General features: G+C 56.6%; 1 protein-coding gene across 1 annotated transcript in view; it reads right to left on the bottom strand.

The window, feature by feature from the left end:
* Positions 1-12,735, bottom strand: part of SCUBE1 (signal peptide, CUB domain and EGF like domain containing 1) — a gene marked incomplete at its 5' end in the record, with an annotated part of 134,161 nt that overhangs the window by 68,811 nt on the left and 52,615 nt on the right. Inside the window, 1 exon segment of the mRNA XM_014588668.2 lies at positions 12,114-12,248. Within this exon segment, the coding sequence (XP_014444154.1) occupies positions 12,114-12,248 (135 nt within the window).

Raw genomic sequence — 12,735 nt, 5'->3', positions numbered from 1 at the left:
GGAATGCACCCTCCTGACTCCTGCAGAGCTCCCAATGGGGTGCTCTGCGAGCCGCCCAGAAGCCCTTTCCCTGCATCTAGAATGGTGTGCTGGCCAGTGCTTGGGGGTGGGGACAAGGATGGAAGGAGCAGAGCCTCCTGAGGGGCCAGCGTGGGGCCAAGAGGCACCAGGGCTGGTAGGATGTGAGGCCCACTGCTGGGGTAGCCACTGGGAGTGGCCTGTGCCCATCAGGCCTGGATTTGCCCTGTGGATGTAATCTGGGGGTACAGGGTGGGAGGCAGAGCCCTGCATTCCCAAGTAGCCCATGCCACTTAGAGGATCCTCGTGCACTGCTCAAGAGAGACAGGTGCCACAAGCATGTGACTGGGGGACAGAGGCAGCACCAGCCAGGCAGGCGGGGTTTCCCCAAGGTCGATAGCCAGGCAGGTGGGGGTCCCCATAGCCAATAGCCAGGCTGGGGCCTACAGACAAATGCACTGCTGCTGCCTGAGCCCTGGTCCCTGGTTGGATGCAAAGCCCCAAGTCCAGAGTGACACAGCCCAGGCCCCTCCCCAGCACAGCTGAGTCCAGTGCGTGTCTCACGTGGGGTAGGCATCGTGTGGGGCATGGGGCCAAGGGGTAAGCCAGGCGTGGGTTCTGCTCCTCAAGGAACCCCGTCTTGGGGAGGTGGTGAGGGGAGATGACACATGATCAGACAGTTATAATTGGGTGATGGGTCCTGTAAGTGAGGGTGGGTGAGGGGCAGGGCCCCTGGCTGAAAGACAGAAACCCATGCGCTTGGGGTCACAGGCAGCATGGCTTGGAGGGACTGGCTTCTGGAAAGCCAGAACTGAACGGCCTCACATCCAGATGACATCTCTCTTTTACCATGGAAGAGAACAAAGCTTTCAGATGACAGACACTGTCTCCAGTCACACAGCAGTGACATGGGTCATGCAGCAGTCAGCAGAGCCCACGAGAATCCTCCCAACTCTTCCATCACCCCAAAAAGCATTGGTTCATAAGCAGTCAGCCTTTGGGCTCTGCGTCGTCCCCTCCCTCACTGTGTCGCCTCTGTGCAGGCCCTGCTCTGGGACCATGAGCCCTCCATGGCTCTTCTCCAGTTGGCCCGAGTTCAACACCAGGGCAGGCCCCATGCACACAGATGCACAGACCATGGAGCACGGAGGCCGTGGCTGGGTGAGACTGGGGTGGGTGGGCTGGAGAACAACAGAGGACACTGACTTCCTTCAGCCCCTGCCTCCTGGTGCCCAGACCAGTCCTAGAAATCTTCCTTTCCACAAGGGGTGACAGAGGGAGGACCAGCTGGTGCCTGTAGACCTGCAAAGCGCCCTGGGTCGGCAGCAGCAGCCCTGGCCCACGCCCTGTCTGGCCCTTGTGAAGGTGCGTGGTCTCAGGGCTTGCTCAGTGTCATCTGCAAAGTGCGGGGACCAGCAGCCTCTCTGGCAAGAGGATCAGAGGGCAGTAAAGGGGTGAGGGCTTCCAGCTCTGCTGCCTGACAACTCCTCGGGTGCTGCTTAATAAAGGCACCCTGGTCCTTCCCCTGGAGCTACCCCCCGCCCCTCCAGGCCTAGCTTCCTCGTCCGCTGAAGTTCCAGAGGCTGGTCACTAGGTGTCACCACGACCAAGTCAAAGCCTGTCTGAGGACCAGGCCCCTTCCTAAAAGCAAGTTTTTCTGCCTCCACAGGCCTGACAGCTTTAACCAGACTTATGACCTCCTAGACACCCACTTGCCCAGGTTAGGGAGGCTGGAGGCGCCCTTTCCTCCCTGGGGCTGCCAGGCTTAGGGAATACAAATAAAGGCACTCGGTTCCCCCTGAATTTCCGGTTAACGGATACTTTTGAGCATGCTGTGTGAAGTGTTCGTGAGAGAAGCATTTGTTGTTGATCTGAAATCCCACTTTAAACGGCACCCGTATTTTATCCATCAACCCTAGCCGGCTCCTCAGGGACCTTGAGAAAAACCGTGGGGTGGGGTGGGGGCAGGCTGTACAGGGCCACCATCAGCTCTGGCCTCTGGCCCACGGCCTCAGTGAACAGGGGACACATCTGTCTCCTTCCTACCAGGTGACCAGATGGAAAGAGCCCAGGCCTGGGGAGTCCAAAGTGGCAGCACCCTGAGTGCCACAGCAGCCCTAGGAATGGGGCGGAGGAGCCAGCAAGAACCCAGGGGCACACTCGCAGTCGGCTCTAAGGGCACAAGCAGCTCCCCAGAGACACAGCCAGCTACTCCCCGCCCTGTGCTGCAGCAAGAACACTGGCTCAGCGTCCCCGACCTGGGCTTGAGTCAAGCTGTACCCTCACCCTCCCTGCACCTGGGACTCAGCAGCTGTTCCCCAGGCCCTTGGAGGGTTCAGGGGCTCAGGGATCTGGGCACAGTGGGTACTCAACAGACGTGAGGGCCTCTCTCTTTTCAAGAGCGTGCATCAGCTGGGTGCAGCGCCTCTGGGAACTCCAGTTAACCCCACTGTAAAGCCTATGCACAGCTAACATAGGTGTTAGCTTTCGACCAAGGAAGGGCCCCTCTATTTTACATTTATTTATTTATTTATTTATTTATATTTGCTATAGAAAGCATGCACTTGCTGGAAAGAGACAGAGAAAGATAGACAGAGAAGTCACCTTCCAGAGGAGATGGCCACATCTCAATCCCTTCTCCATTCTCCTCTCAGGATTTGGGGCACGCATCCACAGGTGCCCGGCGTGGGACTGGATCCCAGTGACTGGCCATGTGGGATCCAGGTGCCTTAGCTGCGACACCATCGGCTGGCCTGGAAGGGCTTTTAGTCCTGGGGGACCTAGCATTTCTTGACTGCCTGCCCTCTACCAGGCCGCATGTCGGATGCAGGAGTGCAGGGGGTCCCTGTGCCCACGGGTGATAGTCATCTGAGGGAGAAAGGCCTGGGAACAGTGCAGGGAGGCGGATGGCCTGCCAGGCAGGACCCTTGCTGTGCCTGGGGAAGTAAGAGGGGTGCAGGGAGGGGCTGCCGCTCAAGCACAGTGTTCTCCAGTGAGCGAGTGGGTGATGGTGGGGTGGGGAGGGGACTGCGGACAGAGGGAGCTGTGTGAGCAGAGGCGGGGGCCCAGGCAGGACAAGAAGTTTGTTGTGGCTGGTTCCCAGGGAGGAAGGCAAGTAGAGGCTGCAGGGGTGTGAGCTGGCCCCTCTGGAGAGTTCTAGGAGGTCCTGAGAAGGAAAGACATGGCCAGAGGGCTGGTGGGGCAGTGGCTCATCTGCCCTCAGAGGCTTTAAGGCAGGAAGACCTGGTGGCAGCTGCTGGAGTAACTGAGCCGAAGGATGGCAACCCAAAACAGAGGGCCAAAGGACCGGGCCGGAGGGGGCGCCCCGTGTCACAGGGCCTCTGAGCTGGGCAACATTCCTCAGCTCCTGCCTCTCCATCCATTTACTCGGGGTCTTAGATCTTAGGAGGCAGTCAGACCTGGGTTCAATTCCTGCTTCAGCTACTTCCCCACAACGGGCAAATCTCTGCTTCCCAGTTTCTATTTTTGGATTGCAAAATACGAGTAACAATAGCTGCACAGCACGACAATCTCAGCTCTGTGTGCACACATGGGAGTGTGGGTGCAGCGTCGGGCCCACAGTGACGACCAGTGGTGCTCACTGTGCCACACGTGACGCTGTGTGTGCCCTGATGGCTGTGAGTGACGTACAGGCACACAGACTTGGACATCTGGTCTCATTTTAATCTTCGTAAACAATTCTATAAGGAAAGATACTGTGTACCTCGCTTTATAGATAAGAAACTGAAGCCCCAGGACTTGTGACCAAGAGGAGAGCCAGGCCTGGGCCAGTCACGTCTCGGCCTAGCGTCCCCCGAGATGCGTACTGCCCTCTGCCCTGCACTGTCTGCTCCAGGAGCCCCGAAGTTTCTGCAGCTTAGGGAAAATTGCTGCTGCTAACGTCACGAAGTCAGGGCTGGGGGCACCCGTGGCGCCGGATCGAGGCCAGGCCAGGAGAAGGGCGTGAAGCTGGCTCACCAGCCAGAGGAGTTGTTTATGGGGTGGGAGGCTCATAAAAAATAATGGGCTGGATTTATTGTCCTCGCCTCGAGGGCCATTCCGGACCGCACAGGGCCGGGACAGGCCTCCTCCAGTAGCACCATAAATCTCCCTGCCAGGCCGAGAGCTGTTTATTCTCCCGCCCACCTGGTCTGCAGCAAGCAGGGGCGAGGGGAACCTGCAGCCATGGTCCTGCCCCAGCACCCCAGCTTGGCTGGCCCGACCCAGGAAGTGGCTGAAGGGGGCATCCCTTGAGGCTGGGGTGGGATTAGGTCAGGAGGGCAGATCCCTGTGGATGGGAGCAGTGCCCTATGGCAGGGTCGGGGACTAGCTGCCCTCTGCCCTGTGAGGACACAGCAAAGGGCGCCATCTATGAAGCAGAGCGCGCCGACCATGCTGTTGCCTTGGTCTTGGACGTCCCAGCCTCCAGACCTAAGAAAGCAAGCTCTGTTCTTCATAAAGTACCCCGTCGCAGCTGTCCTGCAGCAGAGGGAACTAAGCACGCATGGGACTTCTTTGCCGACTGACGGACTAAGCGAGTGGGTGAACTCAGTTCCCACACCCCTATTGTGTCCCTCTGGAGCCCTCCGGGTACTGGTTGGCACCTGGGGCAGGTCTGCCCATGCTGCAGCCTGTGGATTCCGAGAGGACCTGCCCTGGCATGAAGGTGGGCTTCCCAGGGCTACCCACAGAGGTGGGCCGTGGTGGCATCTATTCCAGACGCAATCCCCAAAAAGTGCTGAGGCAGGCCTGCTGTGGCTCCCTGCCTGCCCTCGCGTCTTCTCAAGGCCAGCTGCCTTCAATCCGTTACTTTCGACCAAGGCCTGCACAAATGACCTTGCTGGCCTCTCCGCTTTCCCTCCCACCACAGCCCTGCTCCCACCCAGGCTCCCTCCAGTCCCCAACAGCCCTGCCGGAGTACCCTCCCTCTCCCACGCCACCTGCTCTCCAAGGCCTCTGAGACTCCTCTCCACACCACAGGCCTCTCGCCCCAGGCTGAGTCAGTTCCTTCTGCTCCTTATTATTGTCATTTTTCAAGTTTCTTTTTTGTTTTCTTCGGCAATTAAAATAGACAGAGGCGGAGACAGAGAACCAAACACCTACCCCTGGTTAAAGAAGGGGAACCATGGGCTAGCTGTGGTCCCTTTAAGTACTGAGCAGCTGCCATGGAATCATCAGGATTTGAACTCAGACCACCAGGGCTCTTCTCATGCCACTACCCACAGGAGCCACAAGACCCCGGGCACACAATTCACCTCTGTGAGTTTCTGCTCGCCAGCTGTAATAGGGAACTAGACAGCTCACGTCAACCTCAGGGTTCAAGGGGTTCAACAAAGCAACGGTCAGGTGACCACACATCTTGGTTTGCCTCAGGGATCCCGGTTCATACCTATGCCCTGGCATAACTGATGACAGTGCCTCCTGTCACTTGTGACACAGTCCTCCTAGCTAGAAGGTAAGGTGCCCGAAACAGTGCCTGGCAGAGTCATCTCCCTCCTGCCCACCACCAACTCTCAAGCGTGTTTTTTTTTAAAATTTATTTCTTTGTCTCCAGTATACTTAGGTATTTATCCTTACAGTCTTACATATAAAATGAACAGTCTCCCCCCCAAAACAAAACAAAACAAAACAAAACAAAACAAACCAGTCTACTTTAACCAGAGATCATCTTTGTATGATCAGGTCGGCCGGTGTATACCGAAGTATCAGCAGTTAAGTGAAAACGGCGCTCGAGGCCAACAGTGGCTGCAAAGCTCACACACTTCGCCGTCAAGCCAAGAGCCTCTCCTCTCTCGGCTGGCACGGGTACATAAAAACACAGCTCTGATCACCATGAGATGGTGGTACAAAACAGTCAGCAACAGCAGCAGCTGAGAACGTGTTCACTTCTGGGCAGCAGTCTGGGGACACTACATGGGGACCAACATTATCAAATGTCCTCTGGCCCCAAGAACAGTGGCTGTCTCCACAGTCGAATTCATAACAGATTACAAATTGCAGGGACAAAGAGGCCCAACCAACTCAGGTCAGAGGCCTGGGCTCTGGGGCAGTGTGGCAGGATCCCAGTCTCTTGATGCCACTGACAAGTGCAAATTCCCTAGCCTCCAAGTGCCCTGGTCTCTTAATCTGGAAGCTGGGGCAGTAGAAGGATGTGAGGAGGTCATGTATAAAAAGCGCTCAGGACAGGGCCTGGCACACAGTAGGCATGCAATAAATGCAGCTCTCAGCACTGCCACCATCATCGCTCTCATTACTTTATGCAAAGGTACACTCTGGAAGCCAAGCTTCCCCTTCTTGGCACCCACCTCTGACTCTGGCTACAGCTGGCATCACTGTTTTTTGGGAAGACAAGAACTCACTCTGCCCTCCAGGCCAGCCTAGAGCTGACAACCCTCCTGTCTCGGCCTCCCTGAGTTGCTGGGACTACAGGCTCACACAACTAAGCCTGGCCTCTGGGCTGGCCTGGGCTTCAAACCTGGGCCTCTGTGTGCTCCTAGATTGTGGAGTACAGTATCTTAGCAGCACATGTCATGGCTGGGCCACCAGAGTCACTCTTGATGCCAAGTCTAGAGGTTTGTAAACATATGCCAAGTTCTACAAGGGAACACCCATGGCGAAAGAGCAATACAGCTCAGGAGAATGTTACCAGAGCGAGAAATGCACAGGTAACCCATGGCCTGCATGGAGACCAGGGGAGTGCAGTGCAGCGGGGCCTCTGTGCTGCATGGCCTGACTCCTCCCACGCAGGGCCTTCATAGACAGAGTCCGGGATTGCTATTGCTGGGGCCCATGCCCAGCATAGCCCACACGGTCCACCAGCACATGCTGACCAAGATCTGACTGCCCAATGGAGGCTGCTGAGTGATATTCTCACGCCTGGCTGCTCACCGAGCTGTCATTTTCCCAGGCCCAGCCTGCCTCTGCCCACACTTTCCTAAAGTCCCAAGTCACACAGTCCCTGCCCACAGGGAGTACCCCAGCTGCTGGGCTACCAGCACTACATGGTAGAATGCTGCTTCCTGGAGTCTGCGGCCAGCAATGATAAGGGACAGGGCCAGAGGGGACCACTAGAGCACAGGGGAGCATCTCTGCAACCCTGTGAAGAAGGTGCTATGGTCATACCCATTTTACAGACGAGGCACAGAGGGGACGGGTGACTGGCTCACAATCACACAGGTAATGAGAGGTAGACCTGGGAGCTAGGCCCTAGAACCTGTGCTCCTAGTGGTGGAGTAACACAGAGGTGACAGGGAAACCTGAGTGCTGGGCTCCAGAGTGTAGCCCCTGGGGTGGGCTTTGCCACACACACTCTGAAGCCCCTGTGAGCTTGGGCTGCTTCCTACAGTGACGAGAACAGCAGCTATTTCCTCTGGCACCTTCCACCTGCTGAGGCTGGACCACCGCGGGCATGTGCTGAGACCTCGGAGCTGGCCTGCAGGACAGCTTCCTGCGTAGGGTCACGGTCGCCTCAGGCGCACAGCTGCCAGTGAGCCGCAGAGGCCCAGAGTCAGTGCTTGGCAGAGCAGCGATCCCTCCCCAGGCTGATGAGGGATGGTTAGCCTCAGCCTGTCTGCTCTTTAGATGAGAAACACAAAGCCACAGAAGCCCCAGAGCGCTTTTTTCTGTCATCTCATTATTTTTTCACTCCTGAGAGAGACAAGTACTCTCTACAAGATCCTGTGTTGCAATCCTCCCACCCCAGCCTTCCCAGCCGCCAAGGTCAGGGCACATGTGCCCAGCATCTACTGGGCAACCAGAGACCTGAACCCGTGACTTTCCATAAGGCCCCAGCATCATGTAAACAATGCATTACTGCCACGCCACTGAGACACCCTCAGCTTATTACTGTACAGCAGCTCAGGACCCTTATTTAGCATTAATCTTTTTTTTTTTTTTAAAAAGAATTATTGATAATTGTATTTGTTCTTCTTCTTATTATTATTAGTTTTTGATTTGGCCAGAGAAAGAAAGGGAAATGGGAAAGCAAGGTGCCAGGTCTGGGACTTAAACTTCAGCTGGCTATGTGAGAGTCCAGTGCTGCAACCACCATGCCACCTGCTGCCCCCTTTTCTTTTTTAAAAATTTTTCTAGAAGGCCTGTGCACTCACCACACAGACAAAGAGAGAGGGAAACTAAGAAAGCACCTGCCATGGGGGATGGCCACACCGTAATCCCTTCTCCACTTCTCCTTTTGGGATTTTGGGCATGTATGCCCCAAAACACACCTGCTCCTGGTGTGTTTTACAAACTGTCGGTTCCAGGACTCAAACTGCACAGTCAGCCATATGGATCAAGCTGCCTTAATCACTATGCCACCTGACCCTCTTTCTAGACTGAGAGCTTCACAGGGGAGGGGGCCTGGGATCCAAGCCAAGTACCTTGCACATAAATGAATGAGTGAATGAATGATAAAATGGCCTGAAATCACATAGGCATGGCCATTGTGCTGCGCAAAGGGAGACTGTCCCAATGTGATGGCTCTGGGTGCCCACTTATCCAAGATGTGGACTGAGGAGCAGCCTGTGGGTGTCCCCAAGTCAAGCCTGCATTCTAAAGACCCGAAGACACTGCCTACATCAGTTGCCACCCCTAAGCAGGTATTGCATTTGATTGTGTCAAAGCATTTTCCCCCAATAGATCCCTCACCCACTAGGGAGGGAGTACTGAACCCATTTTATAGCCAGAGAGACCCAAAGTGGCAGAAACCATGCAGAGGCCACATGGAGAGCTGGAGCTGAGAACCCTGTACTCCCAGTCCCAGCCTAGGCCAGACCCTCACACCTTGGGCCAGAGATTACACTGGCGCCTAGGGAGTGGAGCCACAGAGAAGGGCTTTGCCTCTCTGCCAGGAGCCTGGGCTGACCCTGGCCGACCCCTCTTATGCATCCGGCTCTGTCTAATCAAAACCAGCCTGGGGTGTTTTTCTCCTATTCGATGGGAGGCTCCAAAGAGCCAGTCAGGCACGAGGAAGAGTCAGGTGACGTGAGGAACCTAATTTGCCAGATGGCTCTGGATCCACCGGCACTCCCAGGAGTCACGGGACTCCACGGTCATTAGGTACAGAACAGGCTCGGTCTTAGAACCCACTGGCCTGCTCTGACTTCAAGTTGCAGCAGTAATTACTGCGGCTGACACTAGTGTGGGCCACTGTCACAGCAGGATAAGGCCCAGAGAGGCGGGTGCCCTGCCCCATCGCCCAAGGCTACTCATATGCCCTTGCCCTGTCGTCTTCAGACCATATCTGAACCTTAGGAACCCTGGGAATGATGCGGCTGGTCCTCTGGGAGGATCTAAGAAGTTACCTGGGTTTTTTGTTTGTTTGTTTGTTTGTTTGTTTGTTTTGATTGGTTTCACTGCCTAGAATTAAAAATCCAGACTCCACACAAAAATCTTGATGACAGAAGGCACTTCAGCTAACACGGGCTTATCGCAGATTGGAGTCAAGGTCCCCGAGTCTGTATTCTAGTTAAATCGGGATGGCAGCTTTGCTTAGAAAGCAGGCCCTAGCCACAGGGCCTCTGGGCGGGTGAGGCACAAGTGACCGAGGACCGGCCGACACTGGCCACCGCCCAATCCCTGTAGTGCTCAGCTTCTCGGTGTCTGAGTGCCCCTCGAAATCCTCCACTCTTCCTTCAGCATCACCCTCTCGCCTCTGCATAGCCATCTTCCCACAGCTGCCCTCTGCATGGATGCAGACTCCTGCCCAGGCCACCAGGCCCACGCGGGCTGGCCGCCAGCTCCTCTCTCTGTGCTGACCCCGCCCTGCACTCTGCTTTCAAATGTGCCTGTCCATTCTCACTGCCAGACCTCTGCGTGTGCCCTGCTTGGCACGCTCCTTCCCTCCATTCCCACGTGGCTTTCCTCACATTCGGCTTCTTCAGCTCCCATGTGGCTTCCTCACAGGGGCCTTGAGGCCCAGCCTGTCTGTCCCACCATCCTGTTTTGCTCCCTCGGCTTTATCACCTGAAAACAGCCCACAGCTAGTGTGCCTGGCTCGAAACCTGCCTCTGCCACTGCTCTGAGCTTCCCTGGCTTCGGCTCTGCCTTTCTCACGGGCTGGTGAGTCAGCTACCTCTCCAGGCTGCCGTGAGGGGCTGAGGTGGCCGAGGTGGCAATCAAGCTGCCAGAAGCTGCATGGCCCCGCAGCAGCTCCTGCTGCTCCCCATGTCAACACCCTCATGCCCCAACCCACACCTTTGGCTGATTCCAAGGTCTGTGACCTCCTTGACATAGCAAATACTGACAGGCCAAATTGGGGCCTGAGACAGGCTGGGGCTGGTGCCTTGCACCATGCCAGCCTCGCTTCCTGCATGCCCACTTTCCAACCAGGACCTCCCAGTGTCCCTCGGGGCCCTGCTGGGGAAAGCTGCTCCTCAGAGGACCAGAGCATGTGTGGTGAAAAGAGGCTTGGCTGCCTTGGCCCTGGGGCTTTGGGAGCTGGCTCAGAGCGGTCGCCTTAGCAAGTTCAGCCCCCACCGACTCCCTTCCCAATAACCCTGCTTTATATAGGACCCTGTTTGGGCCCAGCGTCCTCTGTGTAATTCACCTCGATCTTGGGCAGCTTGACCCCACGGCATCAAGGCAGGGAGGCCTCGTAAGGTGCAAAACGAGCCTAATTGCTTGGGAGGCCCCTCAGGGGGGGCAGTGGAAGTAAGGATGGCAGAGGGAGGGCCTGGGAGCCACAGAGATGGGTCACTATGTCCCTCTGGGGACACTGCAGCCCTCGGAATGAACAGGCCCACCTCATCTTTGAGCAGACTGCTGAAACAGACATTTTGAATGTCAGGAGCCCCTGAGGTGAGCCCGCCTGACTACCTGCGTGTGTCCTCCGGCAGTGTCATTGCCGCTGCTTTCTCAGAAACGGTTTTCTAATAAAAGTCCTGCCTACTGTGGGTGTCACTGGACACGGGCACTTCACACTCGGAACACCTTGCCAGGCTGACCCCACGGTCCTCACTTTGCAGACAAGGGAGCTGGGTGTTCAGCGTGGCCAGCAGAGCTGCCTGGGGGACAGCTCCCTGTGAACAGCAGATCTGGACTTGCTTCCAGGTCCTCTGATTGCCCCAGACCAGTGTGTGCCTCTTCTGTTCCTCGCCTTTTAGCTGAGCCCCCCTAGGCCTTTTGCTGGTGCCACACACCAAAAGAATGGCCCCACAGCAGGTCTCTCTATCCTCAAACTGCCAGCACCTCCTCTTTGTCAAGAGTCAGTGATGGGAAGGGGGCTCAGGCTGGGCACTGAAGCTGTCCTGTCCTTCCTTACACCCCTCCCTTGATGGCCTAGAACACCAGGCCCCAGGAGCCTCGACTCTTGCTCCTGCCCTCAAAGCCTGCCCTGCTTCGCAAGGTCTTGAGATTCTGGGTCTTCCCATTATCTTAAGCTGGAGATGCCTCTATGTCTTTGCAAATGCTGTTTCCTCTGTCTGGAAGGCTCTTCTCCTCTAAGCATGTGTGTCTTCATTTCCAGCAGCTCTGACTCCACCTCACAGCCCTGCTGCCATGGGCCTGAGCCCCAGGATCTGGCCACCAATGCCCTGACACCAAGTACCCTCACCTGCTTGGCTAGGCTGGGGGCCAAGCCCCACTCCAGACTGGGTCTAGATCTGTCTACTCTCATGTGCCTAGTCCTCCTGGTCCTTCTGCAGCTCCCCAGGCTGGTCTGCTACCCCACCTGGCCTTCTGACCACAAGGACCCTCCACTGGTGGGTAACCCAGTGAACATACAGCACAGCCCCTGGTGCTACTGCCAAGCTCCCAGAGATGGGGAAACTGGCACACAGCCCAGGGAGGCTCAAGCCCCCACTGGAGAAGGTGACTATAGAGAATGGGCCTCATTCTTCCTGGCCGTAGCCCGCACCCAGAGCAGAAAGGAAAACATCTGCTGTCCGTGGCCCCACCTGGCTCCACATATGAACGGGAAACACCAAGGGCCCTGGTCCAGCATGAGAGGGAGGGATTTTCAGGCAGAACCGACACCAAAACACAAAATAGCCATTCAGGGCACCATCCAAATCCCCTGCTTGGGTCCTGAGGGCCCCCAGAATCGGGATGTGTAGACAGAGCCTGGGTGCTGGGCTGGTCAGCACAGGTGTACTCACCGTTGGAGCGGTGGATGCAGGTGTGCTGGTTGTCACTGAGAAAAAAGCCACTGTGGCACTGACACTCGTAGCTGCCCATGGCATTGACACAGATCTGCTGGCAGCCACCATTGTTGTCCTGACACTCATCCACATCTGTAAGGGGAAGAGGAGGGAGATGAGACATCACACACCTGGAACTGCAAGGGTGGCAAGATAGCTGGTGGATATGGTGCAGTCAACGTCCCCAGGCTGCACTAAAGGGACTCCGTGGCGGTACTTGGTGGTGCTCCATGGAGAAACTCCACAGGGCTGCACACAGCGCTGCACTACAGTGGTACTCTGCAGCAGTACTCCATGGGGCTGCACACAGCGCTGCACCGCAGTGGCACTCTGCAGCAGTACTCTATGGGGCTGCACACAGCGCTGGCACTCTGCAGCAGTACTCCACGGGGCTGCACACAGCGCTGCACTGCAGTGGCACTCTGCAGCAGTACTCCACGGGGCTGCACACAGCGCTGCACTGCAGTGGCACTCTGCAGAGGTATGCCATGGGGCTGCACACAGCGCTGCACTGCAGTGGTACTCTGCAGAGGTACGCCATGGGGCTGCACTGCAGTGGCACTCTGCAGCAGTACTCCAC

Source organism: Tupaia chinensis, unplaced genomic scaffold, assembly GCF_000334495.1.
Source record: "Tupaia chinensis unplaced genomic scaffold, TupChi_1.0 Scaffold000294_1, whole genome shotgun sequence".
Lineage (NCBI taxonomy): Eukaryota > Metazoa > Chordata > Mammalia > Scandentia > Tupaiidae > Tupaia > Tupaia belangeri.
This window is presented reverse-complemented; position numbering and strand designations above follow the sequence as displayed.